General features: G+C 37.8%; 1 protein-coding gene across 6 annotated transcripts in view; it reads left to right on the forward strand.

The window, feature by feature from the left end:
* Window positions 1-27,861, forward strand: part of pot1 (protection of telomeres 1 homolog) — a 42,526-nt gene that overhangs the window by 4,292 nt on the left and 10,373 nt on the right. For 2 of the 6 annotated variants that reach the window (XM_067436093.1, XM_067436091.1), the window contains exons 2-10: window positions 840-975; window positions 1,981-2,059; window positions 2,475-2,572; window positions 9,339-9,446; window positions 9,577-9,621; window positions 12,152-12,257; window positions 13,014-13,144; window positions 14,623-14,916; window positions 15,010-15,165. In XM_067436093.1, the coding sequence (XP_067292194.1) occupies window positions 840-975; window positions 1,981-2,059; window positions 2,475-2,572; window positions 9,339-9,446; window positions 9,577-9,621; window positions 12,152-12,257; window positions 13,014-13,144; window positions 14,623-14,916; window positions 15,010-15,165 (1,153 nt within the window). Of the gene's footprint in view, window positions 1-317; window positions 466-839; window positions 976-1,980; window positions 2,060-2,142; window positions 2,210-2,474; window positions 2,573-9,338; window positions 9,447-9,576; window positions 9,622-12,151; window positions 12,258-13,013; window positions 13,145-14,622; window positions 14,917-15,009; window positions 15,166-27,861 lie in introns of those variants that run through there. The other 4 variants (XM_067436092.1, XM_067436094.1, XM_067436095.1 and 1 more) reach the window with 4 other exon arrangements.

Genomic DNA, 27,861 nt, shown 5'->3' on the forward strand with positions numbered 1-27,861 from the left:
AATTACTCGGTGTTGCCAAGAGAGTTGAGGCTTAGCCGACAGGTTTGAAGTCCATTGGTTCCACTTGCAGCTTGCTCTGCTGCTCTTTATGTCCTCCTCAGAGGTGTAAATATTTGTTCAGACATGTGATTTAGGTTGTAATCTCAGTCTGCAATACGTTGTGAAATCAGAAAATGGTCACAACTAATTACAGAAAATGCTAAAGTCATAAATCTTACATGATAATCATTAAGTTCCGTAATCAAAGCATTGAACTTTTATTATTACATCAATACATTTATACACCTCCAGTCCTGTTTTATGTTTTGATTGATCAGAGATTGAAATTGGAGCCCCTGGATGTGCATCGAGCAGATGTTGTTTACAATGGGGTTGAGACTCAACCGCGCTCAAGGGCTGTAAAGGCCAGAAGGTCTGTAAAAGATCAAGTGAGCCCCTCGATGGAACGCTCTCCCAGATGTTCAGGTAATCAGAAAGCTCATCCAGAGAATGAAACTTCATTTAGTCCGAATGGGCTGTTGTACACGTTCATGTTTCACTGGAACTTCTTGAGATGTTTTTCATGTCAGGTTTGCTTCCACTGATTGAAGGTGAGCTGCACCGGTAGTCTTTTCAGAACTAATTAGTATAATTTGTGATCCACACCATTTTCTCAAGATGCGTTTCGGTGTTCAAACGCTTGGACACGCACGTGTACATGCAATTCTTGATTCTCAGTTATTCGAACGTCTATATTTTTGTGGCTTTGTGCCACATGGGCTTAATTGATTCTGAGAGGTTTGCCATGTGACTTTGCTTTATTTCTGATGACACATCAGTTATTTTTCTTTTTGTTACAGCTATTATCAAGCAGACATGCCAGTTGAAAAAGTCAATGATTCATCTGACCTAGATGCCAAGGTCCCGGCTCATCTCCAGCGCATATCTATAACAAGCCTCACAATGACCTCTGACCCCACACAAAGATGTGTTAAGGTTTGGTGCAGCTCTTTCAGTGGCTTCTGTTTTAATAGCCGCAGTCATCAGACAGTCTCTGAATTATAACAAAACTCAGTATTACTGATTTTCTACACCTACTGTTTAAAAAAAAAAAGCCATGTGTGCATTATTTTCATTAGAGCAAGACATTTCTACTTTTAATACATCTTGATTTATGACTTATTATAATGCAGATTATTTTTATATTATATGTAGTTCTATCTTATTATATGAGGAAAACTATAAAAACATAAAAAATGATTATAATCCTTAAAATGTATTACTATTATTATTTTTAAATATATTATTTTTTGCTAATAACAATAATAATTTGTTATTAGGCATTTAACTATAACCGTTATATGCAGTTATATTATGAGTTGCATGAGGAATTGATTTTTAATGTTTAAAAAATTAAGCTTTTTGATTCAATGACTAAATAATCCTTAGATTGCAAATATAAAAACATAAATATGTATTACCCTTAAAACAATAATTTATTATCACTATTATTTTTAAATCTCTTATTTTTACTAACATTTTGTTATTAGGCATTTACAGTACATCTACAGTTATATATTTACACAGTTATATTAATTATATCAGGAAATCATTATCATCAAATAAAATATGCATTTTCTATAAATATCGTTGTTAGCTGATATTCCTTATAGACCCTCCAAAATGGTGCCATAAAACTGCTGTGGATATCAGTACAAAAAATGGTTAAACCAATTATTGAACTGCATTTATTATCAGATTTGGATGATCTGCCAATGTTCACGTGTGCAAATGCTTTTACACAAACTACTAGTACATCATACTTCTGATAAAGCTTATCAAGTCTCATAGATCTTTAATTGATATGTAACAGCTTAACATAAAAATTTAGAATTCTTTGTGCATTTGCAAGGTTATATGGTGAGGAAGTGGCTTAACTACTTCATAGCTTTTACTTTTCACTTCTTTAAAGTGCTTATAGGAGTTATTTCCTCTGGATAGGCTAGAGTGGTTCACAAAGGTCCTGTGATATCCTGCGCACAGAAAGATGGCGTCGAAATGCTTAGAGCTGAGATCAGAGGTGAGTTTTCCCATTTGAATTTAAATTTAAAGACAAATATCATGAACAAACCTGAGATGTATCAAGCTGATCTGTTTTGTCAGCAGCTACACTCAATCTGTCTGGCATTCGCACCTCGCATCCTGTTTAAAGCAGCTCTGGCGCTTTGGGGTTTGTATAGAAAAATCTGTAGTCCAGACTGCATGGCTTTGCTCCATTAAAATGTTAACTAATATACCTCCACTGGTTTTTATGCTGTAATGTATCTAGAGAAAAGAGGCACAATATGAGGCCAAGTTGATTGCCTAGAGTGGCTTCTTCAAAGCATGCTTCAGACTCACTCATGTCTATGATTTTTAGCTCTCAACCTCACAGTCTTGAAATAAAAGCGTAGACGGCCTCTCTGTCCTTGCTGTTTTCTCTCTCTCTTTCTCAGAGGAGGATCTCGCTCCGAGTACCACTGAACATACATCAATCAACGTCATTTTCTTTGGCACATTGGCCAAGGACTTCTCCCAGTCTGTCAGACAAGGGGTAGGCTTCTATAAAACTTGAAAATATTCATAAGAGTATATGGAAAATATATGTATATGTACATATTTGTCAGGGCGCCAGGCTATAAAAAGGGAGGAGGTGATAGAGCCAAAGTAGATCTTGATGTTTTTCATCTCAGTGTTTGTTTATTATTTTCGCAATAATGGCTCACTTGGGTTTTTTATTCCAGCATTTTGACCAAACAGTCATTTTAGCCAAAAGATTCAAAATGTTTCATGGAAGAAGCAAATTGCAGTCACAATTTTGTTAAAAATGTTGAGGCATTTTTCCATGCTGTTTTTCATAAAATTGACATTTATATGCACCAGTAAAACTTTTCATATACACTCACCTAAAGGATTATTAGGCACACTAATACTGTGTTTGACTCCACTTTCGGCTTCAGAATGCAGCTTACCAACTCATGTACCTGTGTATACAGATGGATTAAAATCAGACAGTCGGGTATCGGCTGCAGTAGTGATTGGGTCAAAATGCTATGGAAAATGCATTTCTGGACAAAGCTCAATCTTCACAGTTGAAGCTTGTGCATTACTTCTAGCTCTTGAACAAATTGAGAAGGAACAACAAAGCAAATTTTTAATTTGCACAGATTCTAAATCCTGCCTACAAGCACTTGATTCTTTGAAAATTGAACATCCTATGATTATTAGCATAATAGGGAAAGTAGACTCTTTAAAGAAACAAGATGTTAATATTGTCATACCATATTACCATATGTTAATGAACAAGCAGATAAAGCAGCAAAGGAAGCACTTCAGTTGGAAATGACAGAATGTAAAATACCAGCATCTGATGTTAAACCCATATTGAACCTGTACATTTATAAAAAATGGCAAATGGAATGGAACGAATGTATAAATAACAAATTATATGAGGTGAATCCAGTTTTAAATCAAGGAGTTATTCGTTATTATTTTGAAAATAGATTTGAAAAATGACCAGGTTGTATATACAAGATGCCGAATTGGACATTCAAGACTCACTCATTCATATTTATTGAAGGGGGAAGATAAACCGGTTTGTGATTTGTGTAAGAATTTCACGAGTATAAAACATATATTAATAGAATGTCCTTTTCTAAATAATATTAGACAACGGTTTTATTTAGAAAACACATTAATTGATATTTTTAAAAAGGTTTCTCCTGGAGTAATTGTAGATTTTTTGTCAAATATTCAATTGAAAGATTCTATGTAATTGTCGTTATTATGACTGTTGTTATTGATATATATGCCTGATTTTTGTATAGTGATTGTTTTGAATTGTTGATTGTAATTTTTAAATTATTGTAAACAATGTATTGAAGTGATACTGCTGATTGCCATGAATATAGCCATTGCTGCTGATATGGCATTGAATCATAAACACAAACACATTTCGCCTAGCTGCCTCAAGATTTTTCACGGTTCAACAGCTGTGTTTGATGTAGGCTACGAAAGCAACATACAGTAGTGCTATTGTGCTTATTTTACTTATTTGCGACCTGACCATGTATTATAATCCACTTAATTGTCTGTAATGGAGCGTGCATCCCATCACCTGTAGGTAAGCGTCGCGCCTGCCTCGCGATCTCTCACAGTTTTACATCTGCTAGACCCAGGAGAGCAACAGTGCAGTCATCGTCTTATTTACCATGTTAACTTATATTTTACGGCGCTATTTTTGTTTGTAGTGAGAGCGCGCGTCGCGTCATCTTAGCGTCGCGCCTGCCTCGAGAGCTCCCACTGTTTTACAGCTCCTTAACATAGAACGATGCAGGAGAGCAACACACTGCGATCGTGGACTTATTTACCACTTAAATATTTTATTCCGCTTTTTTTGTTTGTAATAAGAGCTCGCTTCGCGTCATAAGCGTTGTGCCTACCACAACTTAGCATCGCGCCTGCCTCGAGATCTCTCACTGTTATACAGCTCCAGAACGATGCAGGAGAGCAACACACTGCGATCATGGACTTATTTACGACTTAAATATTTTATTCTGTTATTTCTGTTTGTAAGAGTGCGCGTCACCATCTGCGTCGCGCCAGCCAGTCGATCAATCCACCACTAAATATCATGTAAATAAATAAATTAAACATATAATCAGTGTTAGGTAGTACTATTTATAACTAAAAGCGGTTCAATATCAAACAATAAGATTCCATGTATGATGTCGCGTTTTCATTGGTCAGTCGTTGAAGCCTATTTCTGATTGGTTGTTGCCGTTTCGATGGCTTTATGCCAAGAGCAAAGAGAACGAAACAGTAAAGAAGAGTATTTCTCTTCTTGCGAGCGCACGGAACACAGTCTGTGCACATAGGAGAGGAGAGATTCGCGATTGCACTGGACACGTTTTAAGTGCAGGCATATTCTCTGAGTGAGCCTAGAGAAAATTCTTACAAGAGCAGCGTATCTGAAAGCGCACGCACAGTTGAGAGAGATTTGCGCTCGCGCATTACATTTCGCGTGCGAGCAGAGATTCGCGCATTATATTAATGTACTTTCACGCTACAATAATGCTCTCTCGACATTTGACAGGGAAATAACGCCATAAAAGCACCCTTAGTGGATTCACTCCTGTGGTTCTCACTCCTGAAACTGTGCATTTGTGTGTTAGCAGCATGCAACTTTTTTGTTAGCACTAGCAACACAACTTTTATTGAAATAGTAAATGGGATAAAGCTTGCAAAGTGCTCTCCTTTTTAATCGCTGAAGCTGTCAATCACTTAATTGTCCAGTGCTGAATTCTTGTGAAAACTACCGTTATAATCAAAGAACCACACTGACTCTTATTTACATTGTGACTACACTTTCATTGGTTATATTGAAAGAATTTGCAAACATTTAGATCTCAAAACTGGAGGAGGGGATCCTGTCTAACTTAAACAGCTCTGATTGGCCAGTGCATTCACATGCTCTACAAACTTCTCTGTGATTGGCTACAGTGTTAAACACTTGGTGTGGTTTGGTGAGGGACCTGCTCCTTGGTTCTGTGACCGGGACCCAACATTTAAAGCTACACTTCTGCCCCAGTGATTTAAAAATCTGCACTTTAACACTGTTAAAACAGTTTTTTTCCAAAAAGTGTGGTGTGGCAATAGGAGATTTTAACCTAACAAATGGGAAATGTGACAATTGATGCTTGACAAGACATTTTGTCAGTTGTTCGGTTTCTATTTTTGTCACATCACATTGAGTGGCCCTGCCAACAGTAAAATGCTGTTGGTCTAGAATTTGAAGTCTTGTCATGTTGCGCCTGGTTAAGATGCAATGTAAGGTCACAGGTTTTTGTCCCAGAAGGCCTGTATTTAAGAACAACTACAATTGTGCACTTGAGCAAATCACTAGATGCATCTTCTAAATGAATAACCAGTTTAAAAGGTTTTTATGGTATAAAATATGAAATGTTCTCACATTAAACGTTTCTGGCGTTCTAGATGAAAGCCATGTCATATCTATGCAGCAAATATTTCTGCCTGAGTTCACTTGCTTTGAAAACAGGTCATCTGATATAACCTCATTTGTGTGAAGATGGTTTGAGAGGGTGAAAAGCACTGCAGTTGCATAGCCAGTATTTTTCTCCTCCAGCAACACAATGGTCACAGCTCAGATCAGCTCCCCACTGACAGACAATGGCTTTGATAGAGAAAATCGGCCTTGAGAGACGTGCCTTCAGTCAAAACTCTGCAATTTACTCCCTAAGGATCCTCCTTTATGTTACCCTCAAAATTAACTGTTACTTACTGGAAAAAAAAAACATGCCATCACACTCCTATTTCCAGGAATGGTCTAAGCTTTGACTCTGAAACTTCCTTTTCTCGGAGTTGGAGGTCGAACATGGTGATCTGCAATGGTTGTAGTCATCATGAGCATTGTATTGTATGACAGGAACAAAAAAAAGTATAAAAGTACAAATAACCTCCACTTTTCTTTGTTGTTGCCAGGAGCTTTTTGGACGGCAGATTATAAAACTGCCATTTGGCATGGGTAACAGCGATTCTTAAAACAGTAGCACAAGATAAAGCTTTGAATTGATGAGCTATCATTATACTTGGCAGCTTCTATATAATGATAGAGCTAAACATTATCGGTTTAATCTTTAAATACCTGTAAGATAGGATTAAATTCTTAGATACGTTCTGCAAGTCAGCTTAATTCCAGATGCTGAAGTTTAAAAATAATCACAAGTTTGATTTTGATCCTAAAGATTATGGGATGAGACACCATTTGTTTGATTAGTCCTTTCCATTCAAGGACATTGTTAGTGTTGTTTGCCAATGCAAGAATCTCTATTATTGCTCATAATTAGCATTAAACTCGTTTGTGCTGCACACATGAATAATACCTCAAATCATGTGGCTTGTTGTGTTAATAAAAAAAAAATATAATTTTTGCTTGGTGAGTGGTAAAAACGGGCATCTAAAATCCCATATACTCGATCTAAAGACATATTTAATAGCCAGAATATTTTTTTAGTCAGAATACATAAAAATAACTAAATAAATAATTTCCTTTTTATTTCATATTTGATACATCGGGCTTTTGTGTTGTTTTTGTTTTGTTTTGTTTTTGCCTTTACTTTCTTTGAAGAATTCATACTTTGTGGTAACCTGACAAGCCAGACCCACATGAAGATGTTTGGTCTGGAAACCCACCATTGACAGGGCTCAATCCGAGGGGCGAGATAAACGTTTGTCTTTGAAATTTTGAAAAATTTCAAAGGGTAAAAAAATAAGTCGTTAGATTAGGCGACTAATCGAAAAAATAATCGTTAGATTAGTCGACAGAAAAAATAATCGTTAGTTGCAGCTCTAAGTTGCATTTCTCTTTAATGTATTTGAAATAGAAATAAAGCAAAGATTTATATAATATAATTTTATTTTAAAAATTCTTTTAAATAGCACTTGTTTCTGATGTTTTTTATTTCGTTTAGTGCGAGTTTTTGATAGAAGAAAGGCCATCGCACTATATGTCCATGAAAAGCACACTGCTAAAAAAAGAAACTTCAGGAAATTGTCTTGAAATATTGGATAGGCATCAAATTTACATGCATTACCCATCATAAACCTCTTAAAGATAATTCATAAATGACTGTAATAACTAAGAGGAAACTTCTTAATGATATATTGTAGGCTAAATGAGCAAATTATCTAAAAACATTTTTTTTTAAATGACAAAATAACGCACATCATAGTCTTTCTACATTTCTATACTGTATGTGTGCTATATTAATATTCTATTTACCTATATTTAGTTGTTCGTGAGACAACTAAAGACTGTCAAAAACACTTTAAAATGACTTGCCATCAGCACCAAGAGCCGCTGCAACTTCCTCCCATGCATTTTCCTTCACTTGCAAGTCTTTATAAAGCAAATTGTGTGGATCATAGAGAACCGTGTGCTTCTCAACCTCCACGATGAGACGAGTGTCGTCCATTGCTGTCTTTCCAGGTGCACTCTGAAGAACACTGCCTGTGACACCACGTGCTTTTGTTTATTGTTTCTGTTTTTATGCCAGCATATAGTTAAGATAAACTGGCATACATTATTTAAAATTAGTTTTGTAGTTCAGGCAAAAACTTATGGCAGTGACTTCGGTTTTTGCGTATAACTTTTTTTTTCACAGTGCCTGATGTCATATGGTGACTGAGAAACACACGGAACACTTCACTAAATTATTTAATGGTTAAATGTGTTATTTTTCATGTTAACCGGGTTAATTTTGATCAGAACAATGTTCTGTGGCTTTAATTCATCGTGAGCAGCGCGTCAAAAATAGACCCGGCGCCGAAACCATCGCGGCACTGACGCTTCTGCTCTGCTCCTGCTACGCGGCGCTGCCTCTGCTGCCGGTGTGAATGCACTCATCTGTTAACATGAGCGCCGAAAAAAATATTCGCTGCTTACGCCCTGCTTACGCTTGCAGTGTGAAACCGGCGTTAACTCCAAGTCTTTCAGAGTCGCGGTCAAAGCTGATTCGAAAGACCGCCGTTTGCCAGTTTCTGTGTTTACTAGAAGCACGCAAATGCAACTCGGCCGTCGTCATTATTGCCCCGCCCACTGACTCTATACACGATGTGATTGGCCCGGCAAGAGTGAGGGGAATACAGCTCAGAAGGGTATTGAGAGTTGCTAGACGACACTCGCGTGCAGATTAGATTTGCTGCCGCTAGGGTGCGTCTAGATTTCCAGGCTAACTTTGTGGTAGTCAAAAACAAGAGTTTCAATGCCAGAAGAAGCAGGTTATTGATAATGTTTTATATTTATACACAGTATATAAATAATGAAGTTGTATTAATTAAAAAAAATGACATAGCAGTCTGCATATTTAAAAAGAGCATATAAATATCAGAACCTAGTCTTACTAAATATATCTAGTATTAGTAAAAAGTTATTAAGTTATTATAAATGTTATTTTCAGTTTATATGTTGTGGAAGTCAAAAACAAGTTTCAATTCTAAAGGAAGCAGGTTAATAATATTTTTATATGTATTTATGTTTGTACACAGTATTTAAATAGTGAAGTTTTATTAATAAAATGATACAGCAGTCTGCCAATTTAAAAATCATAAATGCATATGAATATCAGTGCCTAGTCATACTAAATATAGCTTAGTAAAATGTTAATTCAGTTTATTTAATTAATATCAGTTTAATTAATATAATTTAAGAAGTAAATGTTCTACTGAACATTTTTATATCATGGTTGGCGTAATACATCATGAAATGCATTACAATGATTTCTGTTATTTCTTTATTTTAGGATGTTGTCCTATTGGCAGAGTTCACTATCAGAAAGTCTCCATCTTTCCTCAGAGACAAGCTACATCCTTGTCAGCTGGAGATGGATGACAAAGATGCCTGTGTCTATGTGAGTGGTACAGTATGTGATTGCATTTTAAAATCCCCAACATCCTCTTTAAATTTGTGAACCATATTTCTTTCTTTAACATCTTTTTCTAATATTTTTTTTCAATTGCTTCTATTGGGATGATTGATAGGTATGTCCCTTGGCCGCCCCCTCCCATGTTCCCTCAAGTTCAGAGGTGAAGTATGCATTTCTTTTCATGTAGATATGAGAGAAATCTCTCCCACTTTGTCCTAATACCATATATGCAGTTTATCCGCCAGAGATCAAGGAGATTCTTTATCTAAATTGGCTTCCGTCTCCCAGCTCTTTCAGCTTGTCTCTGTATGATTTTGTGATTGCTTGTTCATACACTTGAGTACAGCGTCCCTTTTAATTTGCCAACCTCTTTTACATTTGCTTGAGCCAGATCAAGTGCTTTAACACAACATGCCTCCAGACACAATCAGAATAAATGAAGAAATTCAGGGAAACTTGCTCAGTGTTAGTTTTCTCGCTTCCATTGAATTCTTGACATTGACAATTGATATCTTACATAATTACTGTGCATTATTGTAAACGTGTTGTACTATGGTAAAAATTTTCAGTTTTCTGATGTGGAAATCAACATTATGCCACGAATTAGAATATATATCTTAAAGGGATAGTTCACCCCAAAAAAATGAAAATTAGCCCATGATTTATTTTCCCTCAAGCCATGCTAGGTGTAAAAAATATCCTGGCTTTTCCAAGCCTCATAATAACAGTGCAGGGTATCCGCGGGGTCTTGAAAAGTCTTAAAAGAGGATAAATCAATTTTGGGAAAATTAAGACCCTTATAAAGTATTAAAAAGTCTTATCACGCCTTTATAAAGTCTTACATTTTGAAAGTATTTTGTTCAAGCTTTGTCAAAAGAGTTTGACTCCAAAAAGTATTTATGAATATATTTATTTTCATCCCCATAAGTGTTAAAAAACAACGGGGCGCTCAGTCTGAGATCGACTCGGAGCGCGTGCGCCAAGGATGGAAATTAGCGCCGCCACCAGCCAAATGCGGCTGATTTAGAGTTGTGGCGGGTAAACTCGCTTCACCTACCGAGCTGTTTCACCTCTTTGTAAACTTTGTTCAATGCATGCGAGTGCTGCCGTATGTGCGCATATGACCAGTCGTTTTCTCCGTCATCACTCGCGTGAAGTTGCACTGTGAGACTCGCGCGCGCTGAGAGAAGATCTGACGCTGTGCATCATCCGATAGTGCGTGCTCGTCACACAGCGCGCAAATATTGAGTTTTTCAAGTCTTGCGCTTAAACGCACAAGCTCACACAAGAAGTATGTCAACGTGTCCATCTTGATGAGTATCCTAGCAGACATAGTCTGAATATGCCTTAAGTGAACTGTATGCACAGTCGAGAAAGTATGCACAGTCGAGAAAGACGAGCATATCCCTGCCTCAGGTCTTAAAGGCGCAGTAGCCTTTACTGCTGCCTGAGTGATGTCCTTATATTTAGTTTGACATTAAACAATGCTCTTGATTGAATAACTTTTGTAAGTTTAATAAGGATTAATCTTTCATTTAAACAGTTAAATATGCAGTTATTTTTACATTTGAATTTTACATTTGATTACTTTATTCAATTTCTGTACCTTTCTGCAGGCCAGTAGGCATGTACATTATTATTTAATGAACACATGAGTGAGGTCGAGTTAAACATTTTAGTTTGAATTTTATTTTTTGGTTTCTTCTTTTTTGGTTTCGGACAAGAATTTTGATTTCGGTGCATCCCATTCTGATAATGTTCTGCTCAGTATGTTGTCAACACGCTTCAAAGATGCCAGAACGAATAGTTTCATTCATGGGACTAAAAACCATAAAACTGGAAGCCATAAAAGACCACAAATCATTGTGAAAATGTCAGTATTTCATTGAGACTTGAGATTAAATAAACTGCTGAAGTATTGTAGAGCTTGTAGTATTAATTTGCACATGCAGTTACACATTGTCTGTTAAAAACAAAAAAGTGGCTGGTAAAAACATTGAGTGGTAGACTTTGAAAAAAGTTAATTTTCATCCCGGGCAAGCGCTGTCTACAGGTGACGTCATGTATTTTGCGAAATGCGCAGTTAAGTAATGTGTCGCCCTCCATACTTTGCGAAACAGATATGTAATATAAACAATACAAAATTGGCCTACGATAGAGATTTTAAGTCTACATTCGACTACAAATATTTATTAAAGGTTTGTTGCAGATTAGAACTTGAAGTGCGATTAGGTCTTAAAATATTTTGAGAAGGTCTTTAAAAAGTCTTAAAAAGGTATTGAAATTAACTTCAGGATTCCTGCATATACCCTGCAGTGAATGGCAGCCCAAAATGTGATGCCCAAAAAAGTGCATCCATCCATTAAAAAAGTAATCCACATGGCTCTGGGGGGTTAATAAAGGCCTTCTGAAGCAAATCGATGGGTTTGTGTAAAAAAAAAATCTATTTTTAAAAGTTTTGTAAAGTAAAATATCTAGCTTCCGCCAGACCACCTTCTGTATTCGACTTATGGAAAAAGCATAACTGGCACAGCATATGACGTCAGACGTAGCATAAGCATTTTGAACTGAGAGAGGCGTTACACTTTCTTCATAAGTTGAATACCTAAGTTGTGAACTATCCCTTTAATTTGTATTGAAGCCAGAACTTTCCTTTAATCTTTCTTTAAATATTCCCTGTTTCTGTGAAGGCCAAATACACTTATGTTCCTCTAAACAATGTGAAGCACAAGACAGTGGTGAACGTCTATGGTGTGGTGACCTTCTTCAAACCGCCTTTCCCCTCTAAAGGTTCAGGTCAGTGAATTTCCTTCATCCCACCAAGGCAGTAATAGGCTCTCCCATTGTTATTCGAGCTGTCTGGAGAGTGAATCCAAAGGAGAGATGACTTTCTAAATGACTTTTTGGGCCATTTTCGAAATAGCCTTCAAAACATAGAGAGAAAAAAATTCAGTTACACTTTATTTTAAGGTGTCTGTGTAACATTATAATTATACAATTAAGTACTGGGTAATAATAATTAACTACATGTATCTTACTATAGGGTTAGGGTTTGGTTTAGGGTAAGTCGCATGTAATTATGTATCATTTATAGTTATTACTACAGTAGCTACATGTAACATGTAACAAGGATGCTGTAAATTAAAGTGTAACCAAAAATCTGAATATATAAGTGGTACATTACTCTTTGCACTTCATAGATTGGATAATGTTTCAAAGACAGCCAAAACAAAACGGTGACCTTGGCTTGTGGTGCTGATCGTGAACAATGAGGTTTGCTTTCTGCAGTGTTTGCATAAGATCATTTATAGCATCAAGTCGCAGACTGCATCTCAAGAAAGGCTGATGCAAACCAATTATTGCCAAACCGCTTTCTCATGGTGCATAACCATACTACCTTCATGCAATTTTTAAAATCAATACATTTTAGTTCCTTGACTTTAACTTTTAAGTACTTAACTATATTTGGTATTTGTCATAATCACAAGCATATATCTCTCAAGGTTGAGTTTTTTATTTTATTTTAGTCAGTACCTCATTATTTGTCACTAGATTACTGCTCTGCACTAAAGATCACAGATCAATCAGATGTTAAAGTGAGCTGCAACATCTTCTCTAAAAAACTGGAGGATCACCCAGTCATCATCAGAGTTGGGGACATTATCCGACTCCACAGATTCAAGGTGAGGAGGTTTGATCTTTTTATTCATTATTCAGAATATTGAAAATGGACCTAAGCCACTTATTTGCTTTAAGCAGAGTTGTCCAGTTCTGGGGCTAGTTGCATAAACTTAGCCACTATGTTAAGACTGTGTCTTAACGCTGCAGTCCATAACTTTTTGCACTCTAGTGGTTAATAAACAGAACTGCATGCGTCTTGCGGAAGAACATTGTAGCCGGAGCTACTTCTCTCTGTTTATGTCAATGGCAGATCACGTAGGGACTGTGCTCCTCCGCAGCGGTACCTACCAGTCTGGCCTAAAATAGTACCAATATAAATACTTATTATAGGTGTACCATAATGATTCAGGGTAAGACAAAAACACGGTTTGGAAAATGGATTTATGTTGTACATTCTCATTATATAATTTTTGTAAATCTTGAACACAAAAAAAGTTACGGACAGCAGCTTTAAGCACTAATTTGTCCAACTAACAATTAGGCCCCATTTACACTGCATGGTTCAAGTGACCCAATTCTGATTTTTTTCCTCTCATGTGGCACATGATATCGGATATAACATGTGAACGTGTAAGCAGTAAAAAAATGGATGAATTCCAAAATCCTCAGATCGGATTCAGGCCTCACTTATGAGGTAATAAATCCGCTATGATTCGGATGCGTGCATTAGCGTCTGCCATGTAAACGGTCAAATCGGATATTCCCCAGTAAATGCGAGTCGTACCTCATTGAAAAAAGGACGGAGGCGAATGACGTCAACTTAGGTGGACACACACTGCGAAAGTCTGCGGTTTTCATGTGGAATTGGGCTACTTTAACACAGTTTTGAGTTGCAATTGGGCGGGTTTTGTTGTGAAAACCTGGCAACCCCGTCAAGGGCTCTCCTCTTTCCTTTCACTGGTTAAGAACGTCTTGGGCTGTTTTGCCAGTGTACAGTGTAAATGCAAATATCGGATACAGGTCGCTTTCAAAAAGATGATGTAAGCGGATCGTCAAAAAAATTGGATATAGTCACCAAATCGGAATTGTGCATCAAGACCTAAAATGTAACCTGTAAATGCAGCCTTAGTCAAAATGTAATCAGTCTTACTTTTCTCATTTAAATTGAACCGATCTACCATTTTATGTAACTGATTTTTAAAAGTAAGGACCATTCTAAAAGAAAAAACCGATGACTTACTTTTAAGACTAGTCTAAGTGGTTTATGCAACCTGCCCCTGGTCTTTGAGGGCTACCATAGCTGTAATTCAACACACCTGAAACTTCTAGGTAGTTGCATTGGAGCAAAGTGGATCTGAACTCTGCAGGAGCGCAGCCCACAAGTAGCACAAATTATATTAAATTATATAGCACATATTCCTAGAAATCACACATAAATGCATACAGTGGCGACATGTATTAAGATAATTGTATTTGATGATATTAATTCAGACTTTAATACTAACTGTATCCTGTGTCCTTTTTTCCCATATCTTCCCAGGCTGAAATGTTCAATGACTCTATGACACTCTTGAACACTTACGGTTGGTCTGCAGTCACATTCGATGGAATAATTGACAGCGCAGTAACCCCTCGTACCTCCAGCAAATCATTTCACTTTGGGGAATCCGATAAACATACAGTGCAGGAGCTTCGCCGATGGGCTGCCAGCCAGTCTCTGATATCCAATGACCCCACTGTCTCTCTGTCTTCGGTACAACCCGGGATGTACTTTGATCTTACCTGCCAGTTGCTGGCTAAGGCTGTCATGGATAGCCGTTGTATCCTACTGAAGGTACTTTCTGCTATTTTACCCAGAATCTGAATCTTCAAAATCATTGTATCTTAAATTCAAATTGTACAACTAACAGTTGCCCAATTTGATCAGGTGTGGGATGGGACCAAGTGTGAACATCCTCTATTGAATGTTGCGGTTGCATCTGATGCATTAGAAGGAGAATCCACTGTTGCTAAAGACAGGATGAACTTGACAGCCAATGTTCTGGTCTATGACAATCACATGGAGGCAGCTCGAGACTTAAAGGTGAGTTTTGCCATTGATCTTGCAGTGGTTCGATAGCACAAGTGTCCAATCCTGCTTGTGGAGGGTTGCAATTCATCTTTGTAGTGCCCCTTATATGCTGTTCCTAAAGGTTCCTTCCAGGTTTACATGCATCAAATGTCAAAAAACACTTTCATTTTCTCATAATGTACATTTGCACATCACATTTTTCAATGGTTCTCAAACGACTCGTCGGGTGATTCAGTCTTTCTACATCCCTCCTTTCTGAATCCTACTATGCTCTGATTGGACAAATGGCCCAATCAGTTGTGATTGGTCTACCATTTACAGTACTTGTCAGAAGCTAAATGGCTGTTACCATAATTGAACTTCAGCTCTGAAGGCTTCCTTAAGCTCAGTCAATGCACACACTGTAAAGACAGTAACCCTGACACCGATTTTACTGTATCAGTCTGAGTGCGAGTCCGATGATTAAACTTGGAAGAACTAGTTATTCAACCCAAACCTCCATGGCAAGGATGACAGGACGTTTCTCAGTAATGCACTACTCGGTTTGAGGTACACTGTGAGATGTTGCAACTGTAATTCCTCACCATCAGCATTAACAAGTGTATGTCCATCAACAAATCCATGTGTACATTTCAAATTTATTGCAGTGCAAATGCAGTATCAATAGCGGTGCATAGCCAAGCACTAATGTGAATATATTTAGCAAAATGCCCCTTTCCATAGTTATTTTTGTAGCTGACTAATGAGTTTAACAGCTTTGAATGGCTTTCCTGAGGTAAATTTGGCATTACATGAAATGATTGTTCTCACGCTGTTTTATACATGCTCTTTCCAAGGTCAGAATGCTGATTGAGCAATCAGTCAGGACACTTAAAAGAGTGCCAAAAATGACATTTATTGCTTGTATACATTAAAAGTGACATATTAAAGGTGACAGTTAAGTACAAATCTTACTGCAATTATAGATGTCTGTGCTATAAATAATGTGAAGTCAAGGCAGTAACAGAAAAACAGCATAACATGTACATTTATATTGTTGCCAGTAGCAATCTCAGCAAAAATATCCTTTGCAAATTAATATTTTTAGTTTTGTATTTAGTTTTAGTCGCAGTCTGGATCCTTTATCCTTAGTCAAAATAGCAAAAATGACTGCCATTCTGCTTTAATGGGCACAGTTTTAGGTAATGGTGACCCACAGCTGCTTAGCAGAAGTATTTCAGTAAGACTGTAATAACGCGAGATGGTTGGAAACCTACATTTATTTATTGTTTCATTTATTTATTTATATCAATTATATTATTTATACAGGCTTAACAGTAGTCCCACAGTTCTGTACATTACACTGGAGAACAAGAGAAAGAACAAAACAAAACATAAAACATCCATATACTAGTCAAAACACTATATATAACACAAAACTACTTATTTTGAGCAGCCAGTAGAAAATATATGTCAATAATTATTCATACTTACAGGTTGTGATTCTGAAGAGCAAGTTTGTCCAAATGAAGTAGGTATTGACCCATCTTTCAAGAGCAGGTGCTTTGTGAAAATAGTGTAGAACCAGAACGCAGTCGGATTCGAATTACAAATGACTCATTTAAGCGGTTCAGAGTCTATTTCTTTAGGGAGACAATAACTTTATTTATCATTCTTTCGACTTTACAATTTTGCAGAACGTTTACATTCACAAGCAGCTATATTACACTGCATGAAAGGGAATATTCAAAAAACTATAATAGGGGAACTTTAAAAGAAACAACTGAACCATCTAAGCAAGGCCTTCAGGAATACGAGAAGGTCCTAGGCTGCGTCCGAATTCGAAACCACTTACTACTTTCGGCGAGATTCTGAAATGTACATTTGATGGGCACTTTACTACTGGAGAGACGCTGGTATGTCAACGACATCATGGCGAATGTAGTGCTTCCGGATTACTTTCATACTATATAGAACCATACATTTTAATGCTCACAATGTAAGTACTTATTTTGAAAAAAGTACTTCAAGAGTTTGTGATTTCAGACGCAGCCTTAGAAGCAGGTATGTTGGAGCTAACCTTTGTAGAAAGGTCTTCCAGGAGTAGGATTTGACACCCTTGTTCTAGATTATGTTGCCTATTGGTTGGAAAACAAATAGAGACAATATAAAGACAAATGTTGTAAAGCTTCAATGGGAAACAACTTGGGTGCACTTCCTGCAAGAAAGCCTGTACTACAGAAGCAGTGATTTCATTTGATCAGCCTACAACCTCAACAACATGAGCGTCGTTTATGATGCTGTTGCTTTTAATGCCTGTTTGAACCATCCGTCGCAGGAGACCCACACACCTACTCCAGCACTTTTAATGATAAATTAGGTGTCAGGCAGGACACTTGTGGGCACATCTTCTCATGGCTTATTTGGGAGGCGTTCACTCCTCTTCAGTCTACTGATTGTGTTTCTGCTCTCACTTCAATCCTGCCCTGCCTGTTTCCACTGTAAAAACTCATCAAAATGTCCCCTCCTATTGATTGTCTTTTAGCGGCTTTTGAAATGCATAGTCTCCAGAACTACTGGCTACATTTCTGTCTTCCTCTGCCATAATGCTTTCTATAAATATTTAAACAGGAGCAGGGCTTTTATGCTATACTTTTTGGAGCCTAAAATTGTTTCTTTTCTTTTTGTTGGCTTAGTTGTTTCCATGACAGTCGAATGGCAAAAAAAAATGTTTGACACATTGGAAACATAAAAGCACAATGATTTTTTTAAAGCTTTTTTATTATTGTATAACTAAAGTACATATTTGGTGCATTATTGTAATAGTTCGAGGAGGATGGTGATTTTATATTTTTGTTATAAGCAGTATGACCTTTTTTGTTTGGCTCAGCATAGTGGTTCTTTTTTCGAGTATGTGTTAGTTTTGAACAAAGGTGTGTAGAGTGAACCGAGTGTTCAGAAGAGGAAACAACGAGCCTATCCAACGTCTTGATTCTTGAGCATCTATTTAGCCATGTCCCCTACTGAATTTCTTCATTGTGTTTGTAGTTAGGATATTTGCAGTTGATCTAACTACTTCCTCAACTGTGTGGTTTCAGAGAATTGAGAAATCTTCAGTTTAAGATCCAGAATTCTTCATACAGTTCTCGTGTTGCCTTCCTTATAATATGTCAGTGGAAATCAACAGGCCTATCCATCACCTTCTGGCCATGATGTTGTTAAAGCATCTCTTCAGCCACAAACTATCAGTTGGACTGACAGAAAGAAAGATATCCTAATACATCAGCTACCCTTACCTAGAGATAAAGAGAGCAGTCATTGCAGACAGTTTTTTCGTATTTTAGCCTGTGCTATCTCTTATTTATAATTTGATCACGATGTAGAGCTGTGTATACATGAATATTATTTCAAAGTGACAGTATCTGAGAGAGTATGCATCAAGCTTTTGACACTCTTTGAATATCACTGCTTTTATGATACAAATCTATATACCTTTTATTTGGTTTACAGTCTATTTAGAATACTGACAAGCTCATATATTTTTCCATTGGTTGCTGACATTATTCTCATTCATTAAATGTAGCTTGGTAACACATAAGTCCAGTAGTTTAAGGGTTCAATTGGTAATAAACTTTGGATCTTTGGTTTGTAAGACTTTTAGAATGAAGTTATGACCTGGTCTTTTAAGTTCTCTTAAGGCTCCTTAGAGTCCTTTGATGGTGTCCTGACAAGCCAGACCCACATCAAGATGTTTGGTCTGGAAACTCACCATAGACAGGGCTCAATCCGAGGGGCGGGATAAACGGTTGTCTTTCAAATTCCCTCTGCACGCGATAGGATAGTGCTACACCAACCAGAGCAACGAAGGTGAAGCAGAGCTTGTTGATAGATTAAACATTCACCGTATCCGGTCGGCTAAACTCAGAACACATCTTCCCTTTTTAAGAATGACTTCAGTGCCGTTCTTTGTTCTTTTCTCAGAGAAAAGCTCAACTCCAAGTCTTCTAGAATCGCAGTCAAAGCTGATTCGAAAGACCGCCGCCGTTCGCCAGTTTCTGTGTTTACTAGAAGCACGCAAACGCAACTCGGCCGCCGTCATTATGGCCCCGCCCGCCGACTCTATACACGATGTGATTGGCCCGTCCAGAGTGAGGGGAATACAGCTCAGAAGGGTATTGAGAGTTCCTAGACGACACTTGGGGGCTGATTAAATTTGCTGCAGCTAGGGTGCGTCTAGATTTCTAGGCTACTTTGATGGCATAATGCTGCATAGAGTTGTAGTCGACTGTCTGAGCCTGTATCAATGCAGGCTTTGCAAAAGGCCATAGAGGGACACCCTATGTCATCATGGAACAGCACCATATTACATTATGGTCAGTCTTGCTTGAGCTTTGTTTTTTGGGATGGTTCATAGTTCATGTATGGTCTAAGGTCTGGTTCACTTTGCTTAAGGTATGGTCACATTAGAAAACTTTTTTGTGCTAAACAAGGCCCATTGTCAATAGCGTGGAGATGTATGAAGCTCTGCTCACACAGAAATCATTTTCAAAACAAGCAGCGTTCGGTTGGTTCGTATTGCAAATTTGCATGATCAGCTAGCCTGACAAGCCAGACCCATCTTTCAAACTCCCTCTGCACGCAATTGGATAGCGCTACAACCAACCAGAGCAACTGGCTTAAGCTGGCCATACACTACAAGATAATCAGGCTGATTTTGGGCCCAATTCTCCCCTTCTGAAAATTTTAGGTATTGTTTTTCTTTGCTTAGTATCTTAATGGTTTTAAAGATTGTCTTCTCAGATTTTCCTGTGGCGTGATGTGTTAAGAATGATTGAATTTGTTCGGGAGCACGTTGGGGCCGCACCGATCTCAAATCGTAAATGATCAGAAATCCTGTTGTATGGCTTGAACCCTGAGGACAAACATGCGCACACCCTGCAGATTATCATGTGGAACGTATTTCAGAAAGCGGGCTGATGGAAGCATAACACGACATCATCAAACCTTTTTTTTACCCGCAATTTTTTTGTAAAAAGCAGTCCAAAAACTGTTATCAACATTTCGTCATGCTCATCGTCAGCCATGTTTGTTTACTATAAAGTCACGTTTGGTGGAAATTTTGTGAGATTTTCCATGTTCAAAGTCAGGACTCTGTTAGTGTGTGGTGGTCTTTCCTGGTTACATGCGGCACTCCACACGCTAGGGGAACAAAACATTTAAATTAGGGCTGCACGTTTTCAAGTTTTTCATTAACCGTTAACCGAGGCCCTTAGCGGTTAATACTCGGTTAACCATAGTGTGCGTCAGGGTTACTTTTAGCTTATTAATTTGACGACCGCCATCTCCGTAGTGAACGCGCCTATAGAAAGAAATGCACATCATGGATTACATAATCAGAGTAGCCTATTTCTTTTCGTTTTAAATTGTTAAAAGACATTTCAAGTTTTTTAAGATCTATTTCATGTCTGCGAGGCGTACGCTGAGTTTCGTTAAATTAGGATGAGATGCGCTCCAGTTCACGAGCAACGCAAGTGGCCGCGAGGCCGCCTGCCTGATTAGGGCATGTAACGTTAGTTAAATATGCAGCCGAGAATGATTCACACAGCGTTTGACTCGAGCGGCTGAGCCTCTCCCGGCAGAGAGTTCAAGCATCTGTGGACTCGTCCCTTCAGCTCTGGCCATCTTGCTTTCAGTCCGCGATTAGCTTTTTTGTTTTCTTCATTAACGTTACAGTTAAAGTAACGTCTGCTTTTCTCTAGTCATTCACAAGTTTCTCGCTTCAAACTTTCTTTCTTCTGATCCGTTATGCACAGCGCGCGCGGCTCCTGCTCTGCTTCTGCCCTAATGTGACTTTTAGTCCAGTGCGACGTATGTTATTTTCCTATTCATGACGCATATTTTGACTGATGCGACTCATACTCCGGAGCGACTTATAGCCTGAAAAATGCGGTAAGCACTGCATTGCAATACTTGCATTTTGCCCCGTCACTCTCATTTTTAAAGTGCTCCCACGCTTTCTTTGCCTGCTTAGAAAGCTGGTCATGACTTCTTCTTGTAGATATTACAAATGTCTGGGAGCGCTCTGGCGGTCTCTAGGGGTGCAAACATATATTACAACTAAATTCAAGGCACGTCATTGACGCCACTTAACCGAGCAAAATGTTTCACTCGGTTACGCAATTTTTAACGGTTAATCGGTCAATTGGTTAACCATGGACACCCCTAATTTAAATCTGTGATTTCTTATTGTCATGTTTGTGGTCTCACATTTGAAAATCTTGTCGTGTGACCCCAGCCTTAGACATGTCTGACCGTAATGCGAAGCTTAAAACAGTTTTTTTCAAATCAAAAATTTATGAACAATGGATTTGTAGTATATTTAATAACCAGTACAATACACTGATAATGAAAATGTTAAAGGAAATTACTTTTTTTCTTTTCTTTTTTTGTAATTTAATCCTCAATGATCAAAAATGCAATTTATCCACTAAAGATTGCATTGAGTCAGAATATTTCCCCACCATTATCAATATCCTGGGCCAAATCGTCTCTAATATTGTGTGAAATAGCTTGAGCTCAGTGTTGAGGAGGGAGAAAAGGCGAATAAAGCCAGCCATTAGGATTAAGTGGTCTGAGAGAGATAACTTTATGAGAGAGGAGAGAGAAGGCCAAATCAATATGGCTGTCATGGTGAATGGGGTCCTTCAATGTGGGGGTCTGCACACACACTTTCTTGACTTCGACTTGCATCATATATCACTCACCCTCCACATATCATATAGGTCTAGCGTGGCACACATTAAATGTGACATACAGTATATTATTCTTTTTTTATTCCAACCTGCAGAAAGATTCCACTTTAATGGCAATAAATTTGTACCGTTTTGACTTTTTGTTCATCATTCTTTGTGGCATCAAGCACGTAAAGGCCTATTTTAGTCAGTTTTAGAATTATTATTGTGGGTTTTTTCCCACTGGAACCTTCTTGAGGAATCTCTGATAACACAGAGGGAACACCTATTGGTTTTCCCTTTCTGTCTTGTGAAATTGTCTCTCTTGCGTGCTTTTCGGGCCATTTGCATCATCTGAGTCCTAGGCCATCTCGCTTATAAACTGGAAATGGATGCCTTATACAATAATAATAGATATTAAAGTAGTGCCAGACGCCTGCACTATGCACTATCCAATATGGAGGGCGAGAATCACTTTCACTACTACTTTTACTTCAGATTTTTTTAAATCCTCTAATCCTACATATTACAATTCAAGGCATAACTCGTCCCACACCATTTTGTGCTACAGGCATGTGCGATACCTCAAATTGTGCAGCTTAAATATTACATTTCTAAGAGATGTTAATGAATTCTAAAACAGTTGAATAAATCACAAGAGTTACTTTGGAGGAGAGGCCTGAGCTATGGGACCAGATTATCATAAGCCTTCATGATAGCCTGGTATTAAGATTTTGCATTTTGGTGAGGTGAGACACATTGCTGTTTGTACCTGGTAGTAGTATGCTTCTCAAATACGGTTCTTCTGACCACTTGGATTTCAAGGAAAGGGTGTCCGATCTGCTTAAAATATCTTAAATGAATGTGAGCACCTGCAGCATGGCTAGAGCAGATGCAGTATACTGTGACATCCTGCCTCTATACACATGTGACTATCAATTATTCATAGTGTGAGAGAAATCAAGCACCTGGGTTAACTTAACACCCAGACGGCCCCTGCCTGTAATCGCTTCAGACAGCCAGCATATGACACTTATCCAGTGTGTGTGTGTGCGTGGATGTGAATGAAGTTTCACGGCTTTTCATTACTATTATTATTTGCATTGATGGTTTCATAAGGCCTGTGCTCAACGGCACAATTATTGTGCGTGCACATTTACCGCAATCTTTTTTCCCGAGACGGTTTTCGCATTAGCAGCTATTCTTCTTTGTCTACATGCTTCGTCTTCGTGTGCTCGGCAAGGCTGTTTTGTCCTTGAGCCAACAAGTAGTGTTTTACTGTAACTTCAGCAGCTCCAAGCATGTAAACAAAAGTGCGGATCTCATTGGTCGGCCAATTTTTCACAAGGCGCATCAGACCAAAAAATTTACTTAAGGGTTTTTTTTGTTTTTTTTTTTGTTTTTTTTTACTACACCAGCCATTATTCATGTCTGTATTCACACTCACATTGGCACTGTTTGTTTAGTCACCAGGCATTAAATTTCAGCTATATTTATATTATATATAATATAATTTCTAGAAGAATGCCTTACATACCATGCTGAAAGTATTTTGTGCTTGAAATGTAATATAAAAATATTATTAATTTTTTTGGTCTTCCTCAAACTTCAAATTATTCTACACTGATTTAAAAATATATATATATATATATATATTCTAAGCACTAAATATTACTTGTGCAAGCATGTGGTAGGGCACTTCAGGAATTGTCAGCTGTCAGACAATGGAGGGTCTGTCTTAAGCACAGTATTTGCTGACAAAACACTGCATGTCTTTGAAAAGAGAAGCGAGTGCAGAGAATAGCTGCAGAGTTACAGACTCTTTCAGAAATCTGCACAGCTAGTCTTTTTTTAGGCTTGGGACCCCATATTCTAGCCTGGACCAGAGAAAAAACAAAAAAACAATCCTTTTATGAGTACAATAATGAATAGTATATGCAGTATATAGTCTTGAAAAATGTTAAAGTCAACATGAAATCAAAATTTACATTCTACAAACTATTTACATTCATTGCACACATTATACCATATTATTATTCCAGTTATTTGTGTTTTGGAATAATTATACAAAATATAGTAACTTGCGTCTGAACTTGCTCTGACTTTCTATTTAAGTTTGTCATATTCCTTTTCACTCAGGAATGCCACATTATGGAAGTAAAATGGATTATGAATGGTCACGTTGACTATAATTGCACATTAAAGCAGTAGTCTCACACTGCCTCTGTTGGCTTGCCATCTTCCCATAGTGCACCTGGCCATCCACATCACAAAGTTAAAAAACTTGATTAATCAGTCCATGCAACCTTCTTCCATTGCTCCATGGTCCAGTTCTGATGCTCACCTGCCCATTGTTGGCGCTTTCAGGTGCCGTGATGAAGAGAAAATCAGTGTTATTCACTTTACCTATCATAATGTTATGCCTGATTGGTATGTATCAAAATGTAAGTGTATTCTTAACATTTTGACATCTTTTATAAATGTATAACTATCACACTGAAATACAAGTTTAAAAGGATTTTATGTGGTGCATGCTGTTCATAGAGCTTAAATTGTATTGAACCACAGTGTACGTTTTTGGTTGTCGCATTGGCCATTTTGTAATTTATTGTGTGTTTCGTTGCATCCATACTGATGGATGATCCAAATGCATGTTCTTCTGGTCATGAAACACTTCATTATGTTGCTAAACGAAGCTTTTTTCACCCATTTGGACAGTGCCATGTTTTTCAGTGTGTTACATTAAATTTATATATATATATATATATATATATATATATATATATATATATATATATATATAAAATTTATTATTTAATTAATTAATTGAGTTTTTGTCTGTAACCTCATGGGTTTTGAATAATTTTTTGATGTTTTGACAAAATACTTCCTCAAGTGTGCACTTTGCCTGTATTTGTTCATTCTCACCAGTGCATGTTACGGAAATGGTTTTGTTTTCACGAAAGGCATCTTTTCTTGTTTACGGAGCGTGCTTCCCCGCCCTCATTCGTTTTTCCATATAGATGAGGGTCCGGACAGGGTTTGTGCTATCCAGCCATACACATCAACAAAAGCTTGGGGTAATGGAATTTTCCATGTAGGATAAGAGAGTTGAGGATCGTTGCAGTTTTTCTGCTGCCCTCGCCAGCACCGTCGGAGGAGCTTCACGCCAGCAAGTACACACCTGTGCCGAGCAGCCCAGCTCCCTCCCCTGCTGTGCGTAACCAACCATGCAGTGAGCTCGAGTAGGAGAATACCAAGTATATGTAGATTTGTCTCTACCAATGGCTTCATGTTCTTAGTCATTTTAGTTAAGGAAAATGTAACAAGCCTGATGGGGTGTAAGAATAGTTTATCCAAAAATTATAATTGTCATCATATACGCATTCTCATGTCATTCCTAACCTGTGTGACTTTTTTCTGCAAATCTACAGATTCTCATAGGAGCTCCTTTTCCAAATAATGTAAATGAGTTGGGATGGGGCTTGAATTGGGGCTTATAAGCAACACAAATGTTTCATAAATGTGGTCAATGCAACTTTGTGCGCTATGTTCCAAGTTTTCTGAATTTGCACTATAGCTTTGTCTTATAGAAATGGATGTGTTGACCAATCGTCATTGACATTAATGATGGAAAATTGTCAGTAAATAACTTCTAAAGATAAACTATGCATCTGGAAAGTATTCACAACGCTTCACTTTTTTCCACATTTTGCTATGTTACAGCTTTATTCCAAAATCGGATTAAATTATTTTCCTCAAAATACCCCATAATGACAATATGTAAGAAGTTTGTTTCAAATCTTTGCAAATGAAAAAAATCACATGTAGATAAGAATTCACAGCCTTTGCCTGGTACTTCTTTGACGCACCCTTGGCACCAATTACAGCCTCACGTCTTTTTGAGTATGATGCTACAAGCTTGGCACAGCAATTTTTGGGCAGTTTCTCCCATTCTTCTTTGCAGGACCTCTCAAGCTCCATCAGGTTGGGTGGGGAGTGTCGGTGCACATCCATTGTCAGATCTCTTCAGGGATTTTAAATCGGGTTCAAGTCTGGGCTTTTGCTGGGCCACAGAGTTGTCCCAAACCTTTGATATCTTCGCTGTGTGCTTAGGGTCATTTTCCTGTTGGAAGATAAACCTTTGCCCCAGTCTCAGAGCACTCTGGAGCAGGTTTTCATCAAGGATGTCTCTGTACATTGCTGTAGGGATGGTATTAGCCAGGTGATGAGCAGTGCCTGGTTCCCTCAAGACATGACGCTTGCCATTCAGGCCCAAGAGTTCGATCTTTGTTTCATCAGACCAGAGAATTTAGTTTTTCATGATTTGAGACTCGTTCAGGTGCTTTTTGGCAAACTCCAGGCGTGCTGTCATGTGCCTTTTACTGAGGAGTAGCTTCCATCTGGCCATTCTACCATAAAGACCTGATTGGTGGAGTGCTGAAGAGATAGTTGATCTTCTGGAAGGTTCTCCTGGAGCTCTGTCAGAGTGACCATCGGGTTCTTGGTCACCTCCCTGACTAAGGCCCTTCTTCCCCGATTACCTAGGTTGGCGGGAGGCCAGTGCTAGGAGGGATCCTAATGGTTCCAATCGTCTTCCATTTACGAATGATGTGCACTTTGGGGCCTTCAATGCTGCAAAAAAAAATTCTATTCTCTTCGCCAGATCTGTGCCTCTACATGGAACATTTCCACTGCATTAAATGTTCTTTACAGCAGAACAAGTTATTTCAATTATTAAAATGTTGTTCAGACTTAGAAAATACATGGATAACTTCTCACTACAAGGTTGTTGTTGTTTTTTGGAACCTTTGGGGAAGGTTTATTTTTCACGTTCAAATTCAGAAAGTGATGTTGGTGGTGATAATAACTAATAAAATGGCACAATGTATCCATTTTATTTTTGTTTATGACCAGATGAATACATACAACTGTATATCACTTGTATCTCAAGGTTGTTTTGTAAATTATGGTGGCATGGACTAGCATTGTGATGTTCAAATCTTGTCTGGTTGTTTGTCCACAAGAAGAAAGCACTGGTCTGGGAGTTTAGTGTCTGTTTTTGCTGTTGGATATGATGGGAAAACATTTGGTTCTCTCAATGGATCCAACCGCATTTCTTCAAGGCCAACTTTATCAAGCCACACTCCAAGTTCTCTTTTTAGCTCCAGTCTCACACCCCAGTTTTCAGTTGTCAGCTAGATGGTAATGAGCTGAATAAAATTTGCACTCCTGGAAAACAAGCCTGTTTTCTCTGAATATGGTTACCCACCTTGTTCTCTTTATGGAATAAGTCTGTTTCAATCAAATATTCATGCAGAATAATTGATGCCACCGTTCAGTTTATTTGGTTTGCTCCTTCATAACACCTTTTTAGGCTGTATAAAAGCACTGTCTAGAGGCTGTATTGCATCCAACTAGTTCTTGTGAATGCCAGCACATACTCAAATCTCTGTACAAACAGAGACTAGGAGGTAAAATAAGGTAAACAAAGAAATGGCTTTCACCCGAAAACCCCAAAGATGACATCAAAAGGGTACAGCCATAGAATGGCTCCCAGAACCTGGTTATAAATCTGACACAGTCTATTAAGAGGTGTTTTAATACCATATCCACTTCTTATCTATTTAAAGTCCACATGTCTTGCACAAGACTTCATTAAGTGATCTAGGTTCTCTCTGTCTTCCTGCTGCTCATAGTAAACTCTGGGGACTGACTTTTTTTCTTTAAATCTTACTTTAATGTTGGTACTCTGTTGCTCAACTCTAGTGCCGTAGCTCCCCCTGCTGGACTGATAATTGAACATTGCTACATTTATTAACTTAAGTACTAACATAGAGATTCAAAAAATTGTCAAAGTATAAAAAGGTTTGTTTTGTTTTTTTGTAAGTTATGTATTTATAATACAAGATAAAAGGTGGATTTTTTTTTTTAAATGATTTTTCCCCCAAAAAAATTAATAACTTTATTCAGCAAAAATGCTTAAATGGATTGAAAA

This window comes from Pseudorasbora parva, chromosome 25 (genome assembly GCF_024679245.1).
Source record: "Pseudorasbora parva isolate DD20220531a chromosome 25, ASM2467924v1, whole genome shotgun sequence".
Taxonomy (NCBI): Eukaryota; Metazoa; Chordata; class Actinopteri; order Cypriniformes; family Gobionidae; genus Pseudorasbora; species Pseudorasbora parva.